General features: G+C 44.2%; 1 protein-coding gene across 6 annotated transcripts in view; it reads left to right on the top strand.

Moving 5' to 3' along the window:
• Positions 1-16,972: 16,972 nt before the first annotated feature.
• DCLK2 (doublecortin like kinase 2) overlaps positions 16,973-24,155 on the top strand; it is a 184,034-nt gene continuing 176,851 nt past the window's right edge. For 5 of the 6 annotated variants that reach the window (XR_518609.4, XR_001794771.3, XM_002716906.5 and 2 more), the window contains exon 1: positions 16,974-18,262. Coding sequence is in view for 4 of the 6 variants with exons in the window: in XM_002716906.5 (XP_002716952.1) it covers positions 17,842-18,262 (421 nt within the window). In the remaining 2 variants the exon portion in view is untranslated. Of the gene's footprint in view, positions 18,263-24,155 lie in introns of all 6 variants that reach the window. The other variant, XM_008267353.4, reaches the window with a different exon arrangement.

Genomic DNA, 24,155 nt, shown 5'->3' with positions numbered 1-24,155 from the left:
AGGCCACAACAACCAGGACTAGGACTGGGCTAGGCCAAAGCCAGAAGCCAGGAACTCCATCCAGGTCTCTCCCACGGGGACAGGGACACAGTTTGAAAGGGCCATCATCTGTTGCCTCCCAGGCACATTACTAGAAAGCTGGATCCAAAGCACAGGTGCATGGATGAGGAGGTCCTTAAAGAAGCAGGAAGTCAGCTTCTATAGTTAAGGTGTTGGATTCTCTTTACTTCTGATTGGTTTGGAGCTTGGTAGAGAGACTTGTGGTGGGAGATGCATGCATATTCCCATGGCAGGTGCATAGTGTGTGGTCAGGACAGGCTTGACTGTGAGTCCTATTTCTGTCCTGTCTCAATACCCATATGTACAGCTTCTTTTTTTTCTTATCAACAATTGGGTGTTGGAATAAAGCAAAAACCAGGAAAATGACCACCAGTTCGCTTCTGCCTCCCAAATGTCATACAAGTACACCAAGTTGGAGGAATCTATTTTGGGGAGTGAAATTTTCAACTTTCAAAATTCTACTGTATAGAAAAACACACTAGAAAAATAATTAAATAAAAATTGAATTTATCAACCTACAGTGTCCACCACACGGAAGGTGGGCTGGAGTAACCATGTCAACAGATCACTAGGAAACTACTAGTCTGGTCACATCTCCAGCCTCGAGCCTGGCACCACACTGGACACATTGGATGCCACACAAATATTTAATATATAAAAGCATCCTTGTATTGTGGGTATCATACAAATGAACAGAATTGTTTTTCACTTTTATTCTTTTTTTAAAGATTTATTTGTTTATTTATTTATTTGAAAGGCAGAGTTACAGAGAGGCAGAGCGAGAGAGAAAGAGAGGTCTTCCATCCACTGGTTCTCTCTCCAAATGGCCTCAACGGCCAGAGCTGGGCCAGTCTAAAGCCAGGAGCCAGGAGCTTCTTCCTGGTCTCTCATGTGGGTACAGGGCTACTGCTTTCCCAGGCCACAGCAGAGAGCTGGATCGGGGTGGAGCAGCCAGGACTCACGCCGGCACCCATATGGGATGCTGGCACTGCAGGCGGCAGCTTTACCCACAATGCCACAGTGTCGGCCCCCATCCCTTTTAAAAAATTATTCTTGATGCAGAGACAGTTATTCATTCATTTTAAATGCACACTGTAATGCTCTTTTCTGTCCTGTTTCCCTTTTGTTTCTAAGGAACCTTTAGAAAATTCAAGTAAAACATTTTTTTTTAAATAGAAGGAAGCTAGATTTATCTCCTTCCTTTTGTCAGACAATGAATTTCCCTTTCAAACGTCTATGGTTGCTGTTGCTAAATGTTTCCTCCAAGGAAAAGTCTTCCTATTTTGTTTATTTTTAGAAACTGAAGGCTGCACAGAGAAAGCTCTTGAAAACCAGAGTCTCAAAGGGGAACTTCTAAGAAACGCTCTCTGTTTAGCTCAGAATAGCAGCAATGCTGACTAGGTTATAAAAGCATGGCCCTGCTCTGATTCTCTTTGTTCAGATGAACACATCAAACAGTGTTTTTCAAGACTACATTTCACTCTCTTCCCCTTTGACAAATAGACAACCAATTCGTTTTCTCCTTCGCAAAAAGTTATTCACATGTTTTCCTTGCCTCAGTTGGAATTGATGAAGATTGGCACTAAAGTATGTAAATAGAATATTAAAACTAAAAATAATTTTAAGAATCTTATTTTACCTTATCGTTTGTAGGTGGGTACTTCAAAAAATTCATGGAAAATATACTGACATCCCATATTGGGGCGTATGAGTTTGAGTCCTGACTCCACTCTTGACTCCAACTCCCTGCTGATGTGTCCTCTGGGAGAAATCAGGTGATGACTAAAGTTCTTATGTCCCTATTAACTTTGAGTTCCCAGCTACCAGCTTCATCTGGCCCACCAACAGCTGTTCTGGGCATTTGGAAAGTGAATTGGTACATGGGAGCTCTCCGTCTGTTTCTCATTCTTCCAAGAAATGGTAATTGTTTTGGTGCAAAATAACTTCTGAAATCCACGCATAGCTTTTTCACAGTTTTCATTTTCCATGGGCTTTTTGAAGAGGAAACTGAAATGCATGAGATTGAGTACTATTCTGCAGATTCAGCCACTGCTTCTTGCTTTGATAACATTCTCTCCCATGTATTTGCTCACCCAGTGAATACCTAGCATGCATGACCCACAATGCCCTGTCAGAGAGCTTGTATGGAAATGCTAGAGTGTGGTTGGCCACATGCCCCTAGATGACTTGCAATGAGACTAAACACAAATTCAGCCACACAGGACCATCATCTACTTTGCAAAATGACATGCACTTCCATGGAGGCTCGTTCCTTACTTGGGACTTACTCTATCAGACTCTAATCCTCTCTCTCATCCCATCAAAATCAAATCCAATCTTCAAAACTCAACCAATTGTTACTTATAGCACTGGCATCCCATATGGGCACCAGTCCAAATCCCAGCTGCTCCACTTCTGATCCAGCTCCCTGCTAATGCACCTGGGAAAGCAGCAGAGGATGGCCCAAGTGCTTGGGCCCCTGCACCCACGTGGGAGTCCTGGAAGAAGCTTCAGGTTCTTGGCCCAACCCTGGCTGTTGTGGCCATTTGGTAGTGAACCAGTAGATGGAAGATCTCTCTTTCTCTCTCTGCCTGTAACTCTGCCTTTCAAATAAATAAAATAAATCTTTAAAAAAAAAAAACTTTCTCAAACTCTGCCATCACAATTAATGACTACCTTTTCTAAATTCCCATAGGATTCCTTCACTTCTCTACCATGGCATGCCTCAGACTGTCCCCTGGTGGGTTGCACACCACGTTGTTGGATATATATCTACTTTTCCTTCTGGCCCCTGAAATATAGCAGACTAAGTTAACATGGAAACTATAAGCCATTAGGAACACTGGAATAAAAAATATCCAAAAAAGAGTTAAATTTTAGCTGATCTTACCAGGAGAAAAGGGAAGTCCTCAAGTGCCAGAAACAGGGAGAAATGAAAGCAGGCTGATAAACACAAGAGCTGAGGCTACAACGACCTTGTGGGAGGTGGTGGAAGCAGTGGCACTGATTTGGTAACAAGCAGGGTTTTCCTGTGCACCTGGAGCAGAAGCTCTTGGAGTTGAGCATGAAGCCAGGCCCCCTCCATAGCCTCAAGCCCAGCCAAAACTACTAAAAATCTCAGCTAACAAGGTTAGGAAGGTTAGGAATCAAATTCCAAACCTGCTGCTTTTGTTGGTGGACAGTCTGAATTCACTCTACCTGGTCCTGCAGGAAACCTCAAGCAAAGAGATGACCGTGGTTCTGGTGTACTCTGGAGGACACTTATTCTTGAATTAAGCTTCACCTCCCACACAGCATGGGATGACCGTAGACAGCAGTGAGCTTCACTGACGGGTGCTCATAATAACAATTCACAAAGCATGCATAGGAAGAGCCAAGGATATAATAATACACAGGAAGCCTCTCCATCTCCACACCTGCTATTAGAGAACACAATCTACAAGAGACCATAATCTAAGTATGTTTTAAGTTCTGAAGATATACGAAAGGCATTGAAATACTAAACAAATGGCAATTCACTATGAAAAAAAGACAAAAATTAAAAATTAGAACATCTAGAAGTGAACAGTCATTCTTAATCACCACTAAATGAACAGGTTAAGATTAGACTCAGCTGAAGAAGGAATTAGCAAACTTGAAAGTAAATTTGAAAAAATAAATGTAGGTCAGAGATGAATAAAAATATCTAAAAAGGCATGGAGACTATCAAAAGGTTCACCTTGCATCTAACAGAAATTCCAAAAGGAGCCACAGAATATGGGATACTAAATATTTGGAAAGCTAATGGCTTGATAAAAGATACATTTTCCATTTTTACTAAATAATTGGCACCTTTGAGCCACAGACTATTAATGTTTATACTCATAGGACACTGTAAGAACTGGTTAAAATTGGTTTAATTAGTATAATTTAAGTATATAGCAATCAATAAGAGATGAATATTAATAATAAACAGGAGGTGACAGATACTGGAGAAGTAGAAAGGGCTCACTACTGAAGAGTTCCTTGTGAGAGGTTACTTCCTGGTAGGATCATTAGAGAAGAAGACACAGGGGGCTGGCGCTGTGGCGCAGTAGATTAATCCTCTGCCTGCAGTGCCGGCATCCCATATGGATGCCGGTTCAAGTCCTGGCTGCTCTTCTTCCAATCCAGCTCTCTGATATGGTCTGGGAAAGCAACAGAAGATGGCCCAAGCACTTGGGTCTCTGCACCACATGGGAGACCTGAAAGAAGCTCCTGGCTCCTAGCTTTGGATTGGCTCAGCTCTGGCTGTTGCAGCCATTTGGGGAGTGAGCCAGCAGATGGAAGACCTTCCTCTCTGTCTCTCCCTCTCACTGTCTATAACTCTACCTCTCAAATTTTAAAAAAAAATTGTAAGAAAGAAAAAGAGAAAGAAAAGAAGACATGGATAAGGTAGATGAGTACAATTTGACAAGTAGGGAGAAGGGATCTGGCATTCCAAGCAACCAGGATGATCTAACAAAGGCAGAGTGAGAAAATACAAAAGGCACTTAGAAAAGGAATGCTTGGTAAAATATTCACACAAGGATTAATTATAGGAGATTAAGAAAATTAGTTGCATATGACTCAGGCCTTCAACGTCAGACTGAATACCCTGGACTATTAAAGAAAACGTACTGCAAGTAACTCATTGCTAGAGGTGTCTTGATAAAGGAGGACAAGATCAAAGCTGTCATTTAGGAAGATTTGAGGAGATCTGCAATTACAGACAGGATGAACTTGGGCAGGAAGACAGAGGAACCAGGAAAATCAATTGACTCATGTGTCACGAAGGATTTTTGATGGTGACAGAAAATGCAACTCAACCTGGCCTGAGCAACTACGCATTATATTAGATTGCGACCAGAATGTCCAGGGTAGAGCTGGACAAGTATGTCTTTATCCAATGTAGTATAATAATGAGTTTGGCTGGCTCCTGGAAGATAACCTTTAAATCCTTGAACTTGCCGAGGAGCAGAAGTGGATTTTTATTCCTGGTGGGCCCTGAAACTTTATGCTAATAAGATGACTGTGACAATTCATTCTAAGGGTTGGCCATACCAGAAAGACCAGCAGCGTGGTTACACCCACATAATACCAGCCCAATCTTCAGAGTGGGGCAAGGGGCTGCATGTTGAGTTCAGCCATGTGGCTAAGGAGTCCATCAATCTGCCTGTGTAACAAAACTCCAGGGAAAACTTAGGACAGTCACGTTCAAGTGAGGGACCCTAATTAACGATACTCTGTGCGTATCATACATCAATGTGTGTATAGAGTCACGTGTTCTGTGTCTATGACCAAAACACGAAGGCTGGAGGTGGCCCCAGCCCTGACCCTATTTGCTGCTTCTTTGGGTTGGTCCTGATTTGCATCTGTTTTGCTACAGTGAAACTGTAGACATAGGTATAGCACTTTTCTCAATTCTGTGAGTCATCCTAGTGAATTATCAAACCAGAAGGGGAAGTCTGAATCCCTGAATTTAGAGCCAGTTGGTCAGAAGTGTAAGTGGCCTTGCCACCCCTAAAGTCGAAGTCGCTGTCTGAGATGAGGGCAGCCTATGGAGGACTGTGCCTTTACCCTGTGAGGTTTGGCGTAATTCCAGGTAGCGAAAGTCAGAAGTCATTGCACACGGAAAACACAAAGACCCTGAGGTGGGATCATGTTTTGTGTGCTCAAGGAACAGCGTGGAGTCGCAGTTGGCTGCAGTGAGTGATGGCAGGAGTGAGAACATCTGAGCCCTGCCAGGGAGCCTGGGCCAGACCATGCAGGCAGTGGCTCACAGCTCGGGCTGTATGTTAGAACCACATGGGAGCTTTTAAAAGAAACCTGTATCCAGGTTCCACTCCAGGTCAATTAAATTGGATTTTCTGGGGGTGCATCCAGGCATCTGTAGTTTGAGAAATTTTTCAGATGATGTAGGTCCTGCTGAAGATTGTGGCCATAGGGTAAGGACGTTAGATTTTGTTAGAAGTAGAAGGGGAAGTTGATAAAGCCTGTGGAGCAGGGGTGGGAACAGGCCTGTCTTCAAGTTTTAAGACTCATTCTAGTTGTTGCATTAAGAACATCGTGGAAGAGAACTAAAAGCAGGAGAGGTCAGGTGAGAAATGGAGGTGGTTTGGGATATAGAGCATTTCAGAGTTGACAGAGGTAGAGATAAAACAGTTACAGCTGAGGCATGTTTTCAAAGAAGACAGTTTAATGACGAACTGGATTGCGAGGCATGAGAGAGTGAAGGAAGTCAGATGAAAACTGACAGTAACAGATTGACTTTGAATGTGACCTTATGATGATCCATATCATACAATTCTCTGTTTTTCACTTTCAGTACAATATTCAATAAATTACATTAGTCACCACTTTATCATCAAACAGGACTTGTGATTTTGTACAACTGTTGACTAATGTAAGTGTTTTGAGTACATTTAATGTAGGCTAGGCTAAGCTATGATGTTGGGCAGGTTAGGTGTATTACATGCATTTTTGACTTATGTTATTTTCAGTTGATGATAGGTTTATTGAGATGTAGTCCAATCACAAGTCAAGGACCATTTGTACATGATTTTCTTGTCTAAGCACCAGGGTAAAAAGAAATGCTGATTACTATTGCAAAGAGAAAGGGGCCAACCAGCCAGGACTGATTCATATACAAACCAGGAGCAAGAAGTGAAATCTGTCTTGCCTGAAACACATGTGTGGAAAGTGACAGAGGATGTTTCACCAGAGTAAAATCCTGGAAGGTTACCAATAGTAGGAGGAAAAATAGTGGATGACCAGCAACAGTAGGTCAACAGGGATCTGTTAGTCATTCTAGAGAACATGCTTAAGAATAAAACAAACATTAAGAACAGCATTTATCTCTTCCTTTTCCTCTTTATCTATCTGAACAATTAAGTCCTAGAGCCACCAGGTTGGACCAACCACCAGGTAGGTAGCTGTTCCAGTGGGGGTAGCCATGGTGCACTGGAGTAAGGGTGTCAGACCCTGAGCTGGGCAAGGAGAGCATCCAGGTCAGGAGGCAGCCTGGGTGGGATGTTGGAGCCTGGGTGGGATGAGAGGGAAGATCAAGCCAAAGCAGAGTGAGGGGCAATGCGTGGGAGTGCTGCACAGCCTAGCAGGCACCACTGGAATGAAGTGGTGGAGGAGAAACATCAGTGATGAGCCAAATTGAAACTGAGTCCATCTGATACAAGAAGAAGAGAGGCCAGCGCTGTGACATAGTAGGCTAAGCTGGTACCACAGGTGCTGGCATATGAGCACTGGTTCATGTCCTGGCTGCTCCTCTCCTGATCCAGCTCTCTGCTATGGCCTAGGAGAGCAGCAGAGGATGGTCCAAGTGCTTGGGCCCCTGCACCTATGTGAGAGACTCAGCAGAAGCTCCTGGCCTCAGATTGACCCAGCTCTGGCCATTATAGCCACTTCGGGAGTGAGTCAGTGGATGGAAGACCTCTCTCTTTGTCTCGCTCTCTGTGTCTGTAACTCTACCTGTCAAATGAATAAATAAATAATTAAAAAAAAAAAAAACAAGAGCACACCATTGCTTCTGTGATATTCCAGTCACATGTGCATAATTCAAAGCCCAAGTGGAAGGATTCCACAAAATAACTGATCTGTAATTTTTCAAATGGATCATAGTGAAGAACAGCTAGGGAAGTCTGAAGAAATGTTCTAGGCTGAAGGAGACTAAGAAGGCCTGACAGCTAAGCACAGTGTGCGATTCTGGACTGGGTTTTTTTTTAGGATATCTGGCAAAATTTAGATAGGCTCTGAGGATGGTAGTATTTTATCACTGACAATTTCCTGACTTTGTTGTATCATGCTGTATAGGACAATTTTATTTATAGAAAATACATAATAAATTATTTAGAGATAATGAGACATGATGTTGTTGGCAATTTATCCTCAAACGACAAAAACATCTTTGTACTAAACTTGCATCTTTTCTCTCAGTGTGAGATTGTTAAAAAAAGAAAACTTAGTATAAAAATGGCTTGGAGTATACCACATAGGATTAAAACTAAACTAAGATAGGAAAATATAATTCACACTAATACCATTTAGTTTGTAATCTAATTCAGAGGGCTTTTTAAATCAATCATTTGCTCCAAATAAAGCCAGTACACCGACAGCAACCTTAAGAGTAGTTCTTGAAGCCTTTCTTCAATGATTACAGTAGTTTCCTGATACTGAATGTGCATACATTCACTTATGTAATTTATTTTTTAAGACTTATTTATTTATTTGAAAGGCAGAGCTACAGAGAGACAGAGGCAGAGAGAGAAAGAGAGAGAGAGGTCTTCCATCTGCTGGTTCACTCCCCAGGTGGCTGCAACAGCCGGAGCTGAGCCGATCTGAAGCCAGGAGCCAGGAGCTTCTTCTGGGTCTCCTACATGGGTGCAGAGGCCCAAGGTCTTGGGCCATCTTCCACTGCTTTACCAGGCCACAGCAGAGAGCTGGATGAGGGCCCGTGTGGGATGCTTGTACTGCAAGTGGCAGCTTTACCTGCTAAGCCACAATGCTGGCCCCACTTATACGTCATTCCTAGTTTTGAGTCTTGACATTGGATCATAGACTGAGAGAGATCTGGGGACTGGCCAAAGCTCCTTCTTGGAGGACTTTAACTTTAGCAAACAACATTAACACACCCCTAACAAAACCTACACAGGGTCAACGTTTCTTTCAGGGAAAGTCTGACTACAACTGTAATAAAGAAAAGGTCACTAATCTCATTCACCCATTCAAACAAGTCTACCATCAGAAAAGCTCAGATACTTTGGATTATGATTAATTAAAAAAAAAAAAAAAAGCAGTTCTGTGTGGAGACATATTGGGACCAGCATATTATGTTTCTCTGCTGGTTTCCTTTAAATACCATTCTAAGCTATTTGAGGAATTTCATGCTGAATTGGTAAACTACATGAAATGAGGCTGGTAAACTACATGAAATGAGGTCAGTTAATTTCATAACCATTCCAAGAAAAACAAATGAGTTATTTTTTTTAACTTTTATTTAATGAATATAAATTTCCAAAGTACAGAATATTGATTACAATGGCTTCCCCCCCATAACGTCCCTCCAACCTGCAACCCTCCCCTTATCCACTCCCTCCCCTTCCATTCACATCAAGATTCATTTTCGATTCTCTTTATATACAGAAGATCAGTTTAGCATACATTAAGTAAAGATTTCAACAGTTTGCTCCCACACAGAAACATAAAGTGAAAAATACTGTTTGAGTACTAGTTATAGCATTAAATCTCAATGTACAGCACACTAAGGACAGAGATCCTACATGAGGAGTAAGTGCACAGTGACTCCTGTTGTTGACTTAACAAATTGACACTCTTGTTTATGGCATCAGTAATCACCCTAGGCTCTTGTCATGAGCTGCCAAGGCTATGGAAGCCCCCTGAGTTCACTGACTCTGATCATATTTAGACAAGGCCATGGTCAAAGTGGAGTTTCTCTCCTCCCTTCAGAGAAAGGTACCTCCTTCTTTGATGACCCATTCTTTCCACTGGGATCTCACTCGTGGAGATCTTTAATTTAGGTTTTTTTTTTCCCCCAGAGTGTCTTGGCTTTCCATGCCTGAAATACTCTCATGGGCTTTTCAGCCGGATCCACATGCCTTAAGGGCTGATTATGAGGCAGAGTGCTGTTAGGACAACAAATGAGTTATTAATAGCGGTTTTGCGTTATTTCCATTTCTATGCCGTTAGGAGACCTACTGTTTACATATTCTGACTGTGCCAGGTCTATTAAAGGAATATGAAAAGGCAGAGAGGTTAAGACAGTCCTTCTAGCAAGTAAAAATTTGAAGGAGAATTATTTGTAATGACCTCAAAATAGCCCATTTTCTACATATTTGTAAATATGCTTGTATAAGATCACAATATAATGTCCTAAGAGCCAGGCTTTCATGTTTAAGCCAATCATTCTACGACCAGTGGAGAAGATAAGTCATCTTGGAATAGATCTTTGCTAGTTGGTAACTTTATTTGTTTATTTTGCCAGGAGTGGCAGGAAACTCTTCCTTCTCCAGCTCTCCAGAGACTTCTGCCTGTCGCGTCGCAGAGTTGCAGTCATGATTCCATCTGAGAGAGTCGGTCCATGCGGGTCCCTGTTGCAGCAAGCGCAGCTCAGGTGGATGCCAAGGACTCATTTTTACAGATTTCTCTCCCTGAGGACATTGGACTAAGCTTTTGAACCAAGTAAAACTCCAGATGTTCATGGGCCTATTATTGGGGGGGGGGAGTCTTATGGACAAGATATTATCATAAAATATTAATAAATAATAGTTAATTTCAATACTGTAAATAACTACATTACTACCAAACCATGAAAGATGGGTGCATGTGCTATACTAGGATAAGAACAATCAGGTAATCACATGCATATACCTTTTTACCTTAATGTTTAATCTCATTCAAATCTTTCACACGAACAGTAGATCATGATCAGTATTGGTTATTTCAGACAGGATGACAAGCCCCTGGGAAGTATCTGGGACAAACTATTTTTTTAAACCTAAAAACATAGCAAGATGCGTATAGATTTGCTAATGGGTACTGACCAAGTCTGGGTGGTATCATTATTCTCATAAATAAGATAAAATATTACTTTGATGTCTGCCTATTTTAAGTATGTGCATAAGGTACACAACATTTATCCTAAAATAATCAGCTAATTTACATTATAAACCAACTGTAAGTGTGCAATCATTAATTATAATCTATAAATTCCTGAAGAGACAGTCCTCTTCGTGATTAATGAATTTTGAAAGGTTGAAATGAACATTTTCTGCAGTTAGCATACCCCGGAGGCAATTTCTCTACTGCTTAATCTTTCCTTTCTTATTTCCTGGTCTATAATCTGTTTCTCTAACTAGGTTATTACTACTTATTAATCATCATAAAAGCTTTATTATCTATTAAGTACCTCTGCCCATCATTACTTTAGTCGAACATACAGGATGACACAAACACAATTTGTCATGTTTGGTACTTGTATAAACATTGAATATGCTACTGGAAGGAAGAAGCCACCAAAATCATTATAAATTTTAAGATAAATGATTCCTTTTGAATTTTAAATGAAGCAAAAGCCTGGACTCAAAGAGTGTATTTTAGATTGGACTGAGAAAACTCAATTCTTCAAAAATGAAAGTACCATAGTATTTTCCATGGCCTTTCACTTTTGGTATTATTAAAATAATTGTGGAAACCCACTCAGCTGTGCCTGGATTCCCTCTTAAGAAAGCAGGGATAAAATGAGCTGTGCAGTCTCTTTTCAGGAAAATTTCAGAGAAAAAAATCAAATTCCTAAGAAAAAATTGCTATGTGATTTTAATGTTTATGTTATTGTCATAAGTTATTACAGCTAACCTAATAAAAGCAAAAAAAAAACCTGAATGTAATTTTGAATATATGGAATGTATATGAAACACACAAGTCTTTGTCCTAGATACTTGGTGGGACTTAAATGTATCAATAGGAAGAGCAGTTTTTTCATGGAATAAAAAGTCATTTGAGTGCTATATATACTGAAAGCATGCATCCTTGAATTTTCCTTTGATCCATATTTTTGTTTAAAAAGTTAAATAGAATTTTTTAAAGACTTACCCATTGAATTAAGCTTGAAATCTGTGAACCTGAGAAGATAGTTTCATTTTTTAGTAAAATTTTTAAAAATTACATATTTGAATGAGAGACCTTCCATCTGCTAGTTTACCTCTTAAATGTCCATAACAGCCAGGGCCAGGTCAGGCTGAAGCCAGGTACACGGTGTCTTATGAGGCAGCTGGTTAAGCCCTCTTCACTTGTGATGTCAGGATCCCCTAGCAGAGCAGTGGTTCACATCCCAGCTTTTCTGCTCCCAATCCAGCTCCCTTCTAATGTGTATGGGAAATCACAGGAGGATGGCCCAAGTGCTTGGGTTCCTATCAACCCTGATGGGGTTCCTGGCTTCTGGCTTTGGACTGGTCCAGTGCTAGTAGTTGCAGGCATTTGGGAATGAACCAGTGGATAGATGTGTTCTCTGTGTGTGTGTGTGTGTGTGTGTCCATGTGTCTATGTGTCCCCCTTCCAAATAAATCTTTTAAACACATACACAGCAAGGAAGCTATAACTCCATCCCAATCTTTCATGTAGGTGGCAGGGACCCAGGTAGGTGAGTCATTACCTGCTGCCTTCCAGGGTGCACATTAGCAGAAAGTTGGACGGGAAATGGAGATGAGACTTTAACCCTACGGGATGCAAGTGTCCAAAGTGGCATCATAACTGATGCACTGAAGCCTACTCTTGAATAGCTACTTTAAAAAAAATTGTTTATTTATTTCAAAGTTAGAGTTACACAGAGAAGGAGAGGCAGAAAGAGAGAGAAAGGTCTTCTATCTGTTGGTTCACTCCCCATTTGGCTGCAATGGCTGGAGATGTGCTGATCCAAAGCCAGGAACCAGGTCTCCCATGAGGGTTCAGGGGCCCAAGGACTTGGGTCACCTTCCACTGCTTTCCCAGGCCATAGCAGAGAGCTGGATGGAGTGGAGCAGCCAGGACTTGAACCAGTGACCATATGGAATGCGGGTGCTGCAGGCAGTGGCTTTACCCTCTATGCCACAGTGCCAGCCCCAAGAATACCTACTTTTAATCATTCCTTCATGTCTATTTGTGATTAAGTCATTAATATATTTGGAACATACTGTAAGACTCATAGGTAAGGAGGAAAGAAAATGGAAAATGTCAACAGCTAGTGTGAAAAACTTTTATTTGAGTCTTTTTTTCCCAATCTGGGTACAGGCTATGGAATAGGGTTGGAGAGCTCCTTTTCCACCACTTTGCTTTATCCCCTTTCCCTTTAAACTTTAAACTAGAATTTACCATTGTAAAAGATTATGAAATAGGGGCTGGCACTGTGGCGTAGCTGGTAAAGCAGCACCAGTATCCCATATGTGTGCCAGGTCATGTCCTGGCTGCCTCATTTCTGATCCAGCTCCCTGATAACACACCTGGGAAATCAGCAGAAGATAGCCCAAGTGTTTGGACCCCTGCTACCCACATGTGAGGCCTGGAAGAAGCTCTAGGCTCCTGGCTTCAGCCTGGCCCAGCCCTGGCCATTGCAGCCATCTGGGGAGTGAAACAGAGGTTGGAAGACCTCTCTCTATCTCTGTCTCTCTCTGTCTCTCTCTTGCCCTCCCCCCACCTTGTAATTCTTTCATCTTTCTCTCTGTAACTCTGACTTCCAAATGAATAAATAAATATTTCAAAACAGGTTATGAAATTTAAAAAAACTTCATGCTTAGTTTCAAAAAAGCTAAATCTACAATGACCAGGCCTTTTCCCTGAAAATAGTTGTTTCATCACTTTTATTTCTGGGAGAAATGCTTGGCACACAGTGAACTGGAATGAAAACATGAGACAGCAGAATGCCTCAGTACAGTGCAGTCTAAAACGTTTGTAGGCATTCTTTATGTAATAAGTAATGGATTAACTGGAAAACTGCCTTTAAAAGCAGAAGTTTTGGGCCAAAAGTGAAGGTTGGCCATGCACTTGAGAAATGAAGCAGCAAGAAGCAAAACCAAGAAATACCCAAAGGCAGATGTCTCATGGAAAGCTCCCATATAAGCATTAAATAAAAAGTCTCATTTAAACAAACCATACTAAACAAAAATTTACATTGTATATCTTCGTCAAAGTAGAGTTGGGAGGTGGTAAAAGGCAGCTCTAATGCATGCAATCCAAACAGAAGTGTAGAGAACAACAGACAGCTAGTTTTCCTTCATGACTTGTTGAGCTTTTTAGCCCCAAGTGGTTTCTCAAAGCCCTCTCTTGCACACTGCCAACATTTTCACGTGAACTAGACATTATGTGATTTAAAATTGTACATATATCAAGAGCAGAAAGTTGCTTTCTATGATGCAAAGGAGAGAGAATTTTGTGATTGAAATGCTTGAATTGTAGCTGAGAAATGAAACCATTTTTAAAATACTTTGTGTAAAAGTTTATATTCAAACATGTGTTAGCTTTGGGAAAGCTAAGTTTCAGCCGGGCTTCCAGAAAGTGAAGAGGCATCTGTGGCTAACCCCTTCTAAGGAAATCCCTTTAAACCAGGACCTGGCAGGCATAGTTGGTGGACCTTACAACCACAGCAGAGAATTAGATCATCTCTGGAAGAATGAATGATTACCAAATCAGATGGTGTTTCTTGGTTTGAAAAAAGGCCGGGGGAGAGCAGGTGTACCTCAACAAAGGAAATGCCAGTTAAAATATTTTACTTCACAAATTCTTCAACTGCACAAAAGGGGAGAATATGCTTTAGTTCTATAATTTTTAAATCATAAAGTAACCCAAATTAATAGTTGCCTACCGGGGCCGGCGCTGTGGCACAGTGGGTTAAAGTCCTGACCTGAAGTGCTGGATTCCCATATGGTCGCCAGTTCTAGTCCCGGCTGCTCCTCTTCTGATCCAGCTCTCTGCTATGGCCTGGGAAAGCAGTAGAAGATGGCCCAAGACCTTGGGCCTCTGCATCCACATGGGAGACCCGGAAGAATCTCCTGGCTCCTGGCTTCAGATCGGCGCAGCTCTGGCCATTGTGGCCATTTCGGGAGTGAACCAGCGGATGGAAGACCTCTCTCTGTAACTCTTTCAAATAAATAAATTAAAAAATAGTTTCCCACCTAGATCCTCCAAATTTTGTTTGCATGAGAATTGGAATACTGACACTGATCTTTTCCTGTCCTAATGCATCTTCAAATTTTGATCAACTGTTCTTTTATATACATATTCATTCAGTAAATATATTCTAGAAAGTGTTTGCAGCTTAATTCTTACATAAGATTCACAAATAGGTTCTTCAAAAACAAATGCAGAGTGGAGTCAATTTTTTTCAAACTAAGTAACATCTTGGAAAATACTTTCTCTTCTTCCTCCATCCCTGTTGAAAAGAAGTCATCTTTGTTTAACTTGGGATATGCTAGGGAATGCTAAAATACTGGCCTATTATATAATTGTATACACTAAGAAGGGCCAAATCTTGTTTCAAGAATCTCTAAATGAGCAAATGTGTGTACATCAGTGTCCTAAAGATCAAATGACTGAAGCCTGTGGTACCGGCATACAGAGCGACTCCAGGGAGCCCTGACTCATGGGAGTCACACCCTGTATAGTTTCCTACCATAATGAACAGGGGTGACTCAGGTAACCTGTGGGATGTTGTGGGAATAACTGCCTATGCTGTCTCATAAAAGCAAAACATTGTGGCTTCCACTTTGTTTTCTCTTGGATGCTTGCTTTGAAGGGGACCGGTTGACATGTCATGGTGACAGTCAAGCAACCCTACAAAAGTGTGCTCAAGAAAAGGAGCCGGGCCTCCTTCACACAGCCAAGAGGGCCATCTTGAAAGTGGTTCTCCAAGCCCCAGATACTTGCAATCACATGAGATTATGAAGCAAACAGCTCGTGGATTCCTTCCCAAATAATACATGTTTATTATTCTAAATCACTAAGGTTGGAATAATTTGTTAGTCCAGCAATACAGTACAGTCTTTATTCCTCCAATAAATGAGTACTAGTAGCAAAACAAATGGACATGGCCAGCTTAAGCCATTTACAAAGTCGATGGGCTCTGCAGTTATTAATACTTAGAAGGAGCGTGGGTTCCATTTAGTTCCTTCCTTCTCACAGTGTTGTACCAAGACCACTAGCACTGAGTTGTTAGAAGTGCAGAATCTCAAACTCCACCCCAGACCTACAGAATTGGAATCTACATTTTAAAGAAATGACAGGTAAGTAGACAACCCTTTGAGAAGCACTTATTTGACCTCACAGATACAAAACAAACAAACCAAACTTCCCATCCCCTGAAATTCTGATCTAATTTGTCTGGGTTGAGGCTTATCATTATACTGCAGAATTCGGAAAAACTTCACTGAAGCTTCAGATCAGCCCTGACTTACTTCCCAGCGTGCTCCAGTTCTGGTTCTAGAAGTCTAGCATGCCCAGGTGTCCCCAGAACTACTGTGCAGGAGGCAGGGAACTTCTGGGGTGTTTTTGTTGGGGGTGAAGGGAGAGGCGAAGGGGAGAGGGATAGGGGACAACCTTCCAGAGGCTGAAGACGGTGTTTCTGCCTTATACATGCCTTCCAGGACCACTATCATTTCACGAAAAATGTCTATGCCTTTCTACTTTAAAGGCCAACCTGGAATTGCTATCTAGGACCACTGGGAGAATCAGCTGTTGTTAAACCGGAGTGTCACGTATCAGGTTAGGATCAAATGTCTGTGGACTTCATCTTTCTCGCGTGGCAAAAATGGAAACAACCGGTTTCTCACAAGTTTTTGGAAAACACGCTTTTATTATTGAGCAGACAGTATAAAACTCAATGGCCGCTGAGAAACGTTAGTACTTAAGCATTAAATACTACCTGAATGCAAGCGGCTGGGGGGAACAGGTGCAGGAATGCTTGCTTTCCTTTCCTGCAGCATCCACAGTGACGGAAACAATGCCTGGCACGTGGCACATTCTCAATAAATAATTGTTGATTAAATTAATTCCTCAGAACCCTGTAACTTCTGATCGCTCATTCATTCAAAGTTCCTGAAAGCGCCATGCTGGCCAATCTGCAATGGGAAAAGCGTGGAGACAGCTTTCTCAGCGGATGTTTAAACAAAGCACCCAATCGGCTTTGTAAAAAACAGGAGGTTCATGTCTTGCCCAAAACTCCATGCTGTGTTTCGGGTTCCTGCCCTGGTCTGGCCTCGGTTCCTGGGGGGCAGGCAGGCTCGGGGATGCGCTCGCTGCCCTTGAGTCTCCTTCCTTTGTAATTTTCTGGCCTGCGCGTTCCGTTTCCCCGGCGGAGGAGCGCGCGCGCCGCGGCTGCGCTCGCCCGCGCGCTGCGCCTGGAGTGGCTGCCGGGCGGGCGGGGCCGCCAGCAGCGGGAGGAGCTTCTCCAGGCGCGCCGGTCGGCCGGCCGGCGCACTGCCCCTAGCCCACCTCGCCGCCCTGCCTCCGAGGTTTGGGCATCCCCCTCCCCCGGCGGGGGCGGCAGGCCAGGAAGCCCCCCTCCAGCCCTGACAACGGCCAGGCCGCGACGTGGGGCCCGAGCGCGCTACCGCTGCTGGGTGGGCTGAGGCGGCCGGCTGCGTGGGAGGCGGGCGCATTCATTATTTTCCGCTAGGGCCGGGCTCTGTGGGAGGGAAGGGCCCTGCGCGGCCGGCTCAGCCCCAGAAGGCGCGCGCTCAGCCGGCCAGGGCCAGGCTCGAGTGAGCCTGCGGCGAGGCCCCCAGGACCCTGGCGGGCGCGAAGCCCCCAGCCCGCCGCTCCTCGCCCACGCTGTCTGCCCTTCCCCCTCGCTCCCTCCCTTCCTTCCTGCCCCTCCGCGTTCCCGGGAGCGGGCGGCGGGCGCGCCCGAGCTTTGTGTGCGCCCGCGGGTCGGGGGCGAGCCTCTGGCGGCCCAACTTTGAGGCTCCGGGCCGGCTCCGGAGCTGGAGTTGTGAGGCGTGGCTGGGGGAGGGAGGCGCTTGGGGGGGCGTGGGACTCCCCAGCGGGCGGGAGCCAGGCGCGCTGGACAATGAGGCGGGCGGCGCTGCGCGGCGGCCGCTTTTAGAGGGGGCGCGGGCGGGCGCGTCGGCGGCGCAGCGGCTCCACCTGCGAGCGGAGGGCGGGATGCCAGAGCCAGGTGTCCCGGCGCTGTAAGGCCCCTCGCCGGCAGCCGGCCCCTCGCGGCCTCTCGCGTTGCCGCTGGGCTGCCTGGAACGCTTTCCGCAGGGGAGCGGCTCTCGAGCTGCGGCGATGGCCAGCACCAGGAGTATTGAGCTGGAGCACTTCGAGGAGCGGGACAAAAGGCCGCGGCCGGGGTCCCGGAGAGGGGCGCCCAGCTCCTCCGGGGGCAGCAGCAGCTCGGGCCCCAAGGGGAACGGGCTCATCCCTAGCCCGGCACACAGCGCCCACTGCAGCTTCTACCGCACGCGGACCCTGCAGGCCCTGAGCTCGGAGAAGAAGGCCAAGAAGGCGCGTTTCTACCGGAATGGGGACCGCTACTTCAAGGGCCTGGTGTTTGCCATCTCCAGCGACCGCTTCCGGTCCTTCGATGCGCTCCTCATGGAGCTCACCCGCTCCCTGTCAGACAACGTGAACCTGCCCCAGGGGGTCCGCACCATCTACACCATCGACGGCAGCCGGAAAATCACCAGCCTAGATGAGCTGCTGGAAGGTAGGAGCCGCTGGGAGGTGGGAGGGGCGGGCACAGAGCGGCAGGTGCGGCCGAGCGCGCCGGCAGGTGCAGCGGCCGCGGGCCTGCGCGCCTTCGCCCGCCCCGCGCCGGGGCCAGCCAGAAGGGTGCTTTCTGTGCGACCTCAGGAATTGCATGCTCCTATCTGCAGCTGCTCGGTAGGTTTTGTGCGTGGGACCGAGCGCCCACACATACTCTGACTTTCCTTCCCAAGAGATGTGCCTTTAAGAAAGGCGGGTGGGATGGCGACCTGAGGTCAGAGGCAAATTTAGGCGTTGGTTGGCACCTTTTTTTAGATTGGCAAACTTATTTCTAGCCAAGTGCAAACTATTTGAAAAATGGCTCTCCTGTGAGGATCTGGGTAATCACCTAGGTAGTAGGCTCTAGCTGTGGACCCCGGCGCAGGCACCTCTGGTTTCCACACTGGGGATCTTGTCGCACCTGTTCCACTCAGAGGTGAGTACTGTGTGGGCCTCACTTGCAGAAGCTACATGAGGTCAGGAAGAGTGATCCTAGATAGCAGGTGTCAAAGTTGGCTGTATCTTGGGTCATAATGGGAGCCTTAGAAATTAGGGTTGCCTGACCCACCACCCCCAGATATCCTGATGTAATTGGTTTGGGGTGTGGCTTGGATATCCGAAGTTTTAAAAGCTCAGGTGATTCTAATGTGCAGTCAAGATTGCGAACCACTGTGCTCTAAGGAGTGTCCAGCTTGGGTTGGAAATGAAGTGGGGCAAGGTCAGACTCTACTGCATCCTCTCCTTTTGGGGTAGCCAATTAGAATGCTAGAGGCCCTTGTACTCAGCAGCTGGGGCCTGTTAATTTGTAATGCTGGGGTGTCAATCATATGTGACTCAAAGGGTCATTTGGCTGCATGTTAGATCATTCTTGAATTCTTGAATATTTACTCCTCTTTGCTTTCAGGGAAAATAAACAGGGCTAGCAGTTAAGCAGCACCTGGAAAGAGTAGGTGGGACTCAAGTAGGCATTGAGTGTGTGTTTGCATATAGTTAGCCCCCATGCCTCCTTCTTAATGCGCATGGCACACCCGGCATCAACAATATTGGCTAGGCAAGGGGAGGAAACTGGACATGCAGCCTCTTGACTCTCCCAAGTTCTTATGTTAGGCTTCGTCCCTGTTGTGCAGATGAGGAAACTTAAGCAGTGTGCCTGTCACGCGGTGCCTGCAGCATTTTTAAGCACCTTCAGCTACAGTTCACCTCCACTACGTTAGTGGAGCCACCCTGAGAAAGCCCCAGAGTGATAGTTATCACCTGTTTCCCCAGCCCTGGCTAGATAACAACCAAGCCAAAAGGAAGTGTGTAGCGTGTCGCTTCACAAAATCTCTTGGTCAGTTGTGTGTGTGGGTTTAAAAGACTTCTGGTAGAGATGAAGTTATCTAAAGGAGTGTAAATAAAAGGAAGACACAATGTTAAAGGACCCTAATCACCTTAAGTACCAAAAAAGCAACCTTTGCCCAGATAATTTGAAACAAAGTAACCAGGTTTCTGACTGACCCAAGGTCAAATTAGCAGCCAGCAAGGATTCAGGCAATGCCTATTGCTTAAGCACTTGGTACTCACATGCCCTTTGGATACTGTGTGGTCTCTGAATGGCCAACAATTTAAATCTTTTCTCCAAAGTAGTTTTAACAATATTTGCGACATACGTAACACTAACATACTTAAAAGTGAATATAATAGGGGAGATGATCAAGATGACCACTGGGCTCATTCATTAATTAGAGTGCATCTTATACATTGAGCCTGTCACTGCCCAGGAAACACATGGCCCACTGGGTCTAACTCTCAAAGTGCAATTTAAACCACAAATTGACAGTTGACAAATTTCCTCCAAAAAATTGTTTCACTGATTTTTGGAGGTCAAATTATATAACAATAGGATAAATAATATAGTTAGTACAACCGTCTATAGCATTGCCCATGTGTTTCAAGCAGTTTTTAAATATTGCAACAGAAGAAAACTGAAAATTAGGGAAGTCACTTTTTTTGGTCATAGAATTCTCTTGATGGTGAATCTTTGTCTAATTCTTGAGTTTTCCACAAAATTAGTGAAATGCTGATACTTTTTTCAGAAAGGAATTGTCAGTGCTCAATATCAATCATTCCAGAATGTATGTAGATCCAACTTTTAGTTAAAATCGTGTGCTCAGATATTTATCATCAAGAAATCTAAAGTTATTTGCATAGATAAAAATAACTAATAGTGTTCATAGTGTCAAAATTGAATGCTTTATTTGACCTTGGTTACCATTTTTAAATAAAGATTCTCCCAGGCATTATATTGCAACTTTGTGTTTGGCTATTTTTTTTTCATCCTATGACATTATAGCTTAGGAGATGCTGTCCCCCCCCCCCAAATATAAAATAAAAAATGATGACTCACCACCACAATGACAGGAATGTTCATTCATTGCCACAGTCCCATTGTACCCAGATGACAAAAAATTTGTGTGACCCAGATTCCCTCCCTGCCCTTGACCTTGAGATTCTCTGGAGACTAAAAGCTATTGAAATGTTAGCTGGCACTCCTCCAGCACTATGCTAAACCAGTAGGCACCTTTGGTTTGTTGGTTTACCCACCCATGCTGGATTAACTTCACTGAATTGAAGCTGCGAGTGCCTGTAATCCTGGAAGGGGACCTCCTCTTGCACTGTGACTCCTGACTATCCAAGCTGGAGAAATCGGGTTGAGCTGTCAGAAGCCAGGAGCCAGCTGAACTCAGACTCTCTCTCTTGTAGACACCTAAGGAGGTCTGAGGACTGATTTGGAAGGTGAACTCCCTTCTTAGTTCTGTTCCACAGGTCTTCTGCCCTTAGGAACATTTTGGCTGTATTTGTAAGGTTTTTATGTCCTGAAGAGATGAAATCAAGGAGAGTAGAATGAGGGCTGCTGGATTCTTCTGACAGAGGATTTGAAAAAAATCATCTCAGCTGTCAGTGTCCTTTTCTGTAGAAGGAACTGTTGGCAGGTAGCCCCTCTACACCGGGTCACCTCTGATCTCTACGCTCCTCTACCTGAGTGGTTATTTAGAGTGTATGATGGCCGGGGTGTCCTCTCCCTGGCCAGGACCTGTCTTCTAGAAAACTGGTGAAACAAAAAATGTTCCACCACCACCCAAGTGTGGCTCTGAAGTGTTTGCCAGGAGTCAAAGAAATTGATAATTACCTATCTGTGTCTCATTCAAAAGCAAAATGGTGTTTCATTATTTTTACCTTTTATCTCAATAAATGGGAAATAAGCTGATTTGACTTTTGGCATGTGGATTTTTGTTATTTTGAAGTTTTGGTTGTTTGGTTATTTTACTCATTAATTGAGCATTTAAGAAAAATAAGGTTGTAAAGGAATCAGACACTTGATTTTTTTTGACAGGCAGATTTAGACAGAGAGAAAGGTCTTCTTTTCTGTTGGCTCACCCTCCAAATGGCCACTTCGCCGATGCGAAGCCAGGAGCCAGGTGCCCCCCCCACCAGTCTCCCATGCGGGTGCAGGGCCCAAGCATGTGGGCTATCCCCCACTACCTTCTTGGGCCACAGCAGAGAGCTGGACCAGAAGAGGAGCAACTGGGACAGAATCCGGTGCCCCAACCGGGACTAGAACCCGGGGTGTTGGTGCCACAGGTGGAAGATTAGCCTAGTGAGCCATGGAGCCGGCCGACACTTGATGTTTTGAAGTTCTCAGGCTAAACCTAGTTCACTGTATCTGGTCAGTCTCTTGAAGTTGTTCAGAAACCAAAATACAGTTACTGAGTGAGCATGCAGTAAACCTACACCTCTACCACATTATACCTAGTTTTTGTTATTCCCCCTGAAAGGTAGACTGCTATGGTTATAATAGAAACTGAGCTTTTGGAATTTGTTGTGGTGATGAAGGAAACCTCCACCCTTGAGTTATAAGATATTAGAACCAGAAATCAGAAGCAGTACAAATTAAAGGCATAAATGGCAGCTTAACTTTGGCAGGTAAAGAAGGTTTTATAAGATACAAATTCTTAGATTTCTTAACCCTAAATCAAGTATCACTTTCTTATAAATACTCTCACAGATATGTAGGCAGTGGACATGCTATATGCTAGGCATTTTTCCAAGTGCTAGAGGTATGTTCTCTCCACTAAAGAGCTCACATTCTGAGAGAAACACACACACACACACACACACACACACACTGAATTAAGCTAAAGTGCTGTAAGTGAAATGGAAATTAAGCAGGGGCAGGAAGATCACATTGGCCATAGTCATGGAGAAGGCTTCCCAGAGGAATGGACATTGGAGCTAAGACCCGAGGCTGGGTTTATAACTTTGCTCTGCGTACAGTTATTTTCTTTACTTCGATTGTAGTATAATTAGTGTTACATAGGGACTGGCTTTTGCACTAGACTGAGAGCAGTCTAAGCTGAGAGATCTTGAATGCATTTAAATTCATTGATTAAATGACCCAGAAAATGATTTTTACTTTTAAGTCACTTGGTTGTCAAGGAAATTTTGTATGAATTAAGCTTGAATAGGGGTATTCCTAGGTATCTGTGAAAGTACCCTTTTTGAAAATTGGACTGTAGTTTAGCTAAATCCAAGATTTAATAGCGGGGAGCTCCTGGCTGACTCACTGTTGTGAAGGAGTGACTCTGCAATAAGCCCTTCTAGAAAGCTGAGTGTGCGCCTCAGTTCCCGAGACAGGGGCACCTGGATTCGGTGGAATACAGGGGCAGGAGAAGCTCTTCCCAGAAGAAATGGGGAGAGGAATTCCCATTTGCAGAATAGATTGTTCTGGAGGGTTGGTGGCAGGATGGGAGTATTTGGTGGAGCCTTTATGAGTTTACAGTATAAAACAGTGATCCTCTGGAAGTTATTGAACAAGATCAATATCTGATGAGGTTTTAAGTTATGGAAATGGATATTTGATGGTCCTGTGAAAGGAAGTAAAAAACTACATTCCCAAGGGCAGCGATTGTCACATTGACTTATTACTGCTCGTGAGCAAAGAGGGTTAAGGTAGGCTCTGTCCTACCTGGCTAGTCACCCATGCTCCCCCTGCTTCTGTGTTTCTCTTCTAATAAATAAAACCATGACCCTAACACTGCCACCAGTTACCAGCTGTTCTATGTGCAGTCATTGTGTGAGGTACTTGTTCCCTCTCATTTAACCCTTGTAATGCCCTTTGAAATACAGTTGCAGTGTCTTCCCCATTTTACAGGTGGGGAGGTTGAGGCTCACAGAGTGAAGAAATTGCCAGCTTGCACCAATGGTGAGAATGTGCCTGGCATTTGAGCCCTTTCTCCATGGCTTTCAAATTTCTGTGTGCTTGACAGCTGTGTTCTACCACCTGTGAGGAAATGGAGCCCATTCCTTTGGGTGAGGGCTTTGAGGAGTTGATCATGAATGGGATTTGTACTGTTATAAAAGAAGCCCAAGAGGGGCTTCTTTGTCCTTCTGCTGTGCGAGGGTACAGTGAGAAGGTGCTGACTGTGAACCGGTAAAGGGGTCCTCACCAGACACAGAATCTGTCAGCACCTTGATCTGGAACTTCATAGCTGCCAGAACTGTGAGAAATCAGTTTTTATTATTTATAAGCTGCTGGCTTTATGGGATTTTGTTATATCATCCTGAATGGACGAAGATGAGCCTCTTTCACCTTTGAAGTTCAGTGATCTTGGGAAATGCTTTTGGGGGCAGGGGAACAGGGAAAGAAATGATCCTGGCTATGTCTGGTTCCATACCCTTTTTTAAAAGTTGGCCAGGGGGGCTGGTGCTGTGGCATAGCAGATAAGGCCACCGCCTGTGGTGCTGGCATCCCATAAGGGTTCAGGTTTGAGTCCTGGCTGCTCTACATGTGATTCAGGTCTCTGTTGTGGCCTGGG

Source organism: Oryctolagus cuniculus, chromosome 8 (genome assembly GCF_964237555.1).
Source record: "Oryctolagus cuniculus chromosome 8, mOryCun1.1, whole genome shotgun sequence".
NCBI classification, from domain to species: domain Eukaryota; kingdom Metazoa; phylum Chordata; class Mammalia; order Lagomorpha; family Leporidae; genus Oryctolagus; species Oryctolagus cuniculus.
This window is presented reverse-complemented; position numbering and strand designations above follow the sequence as displayed.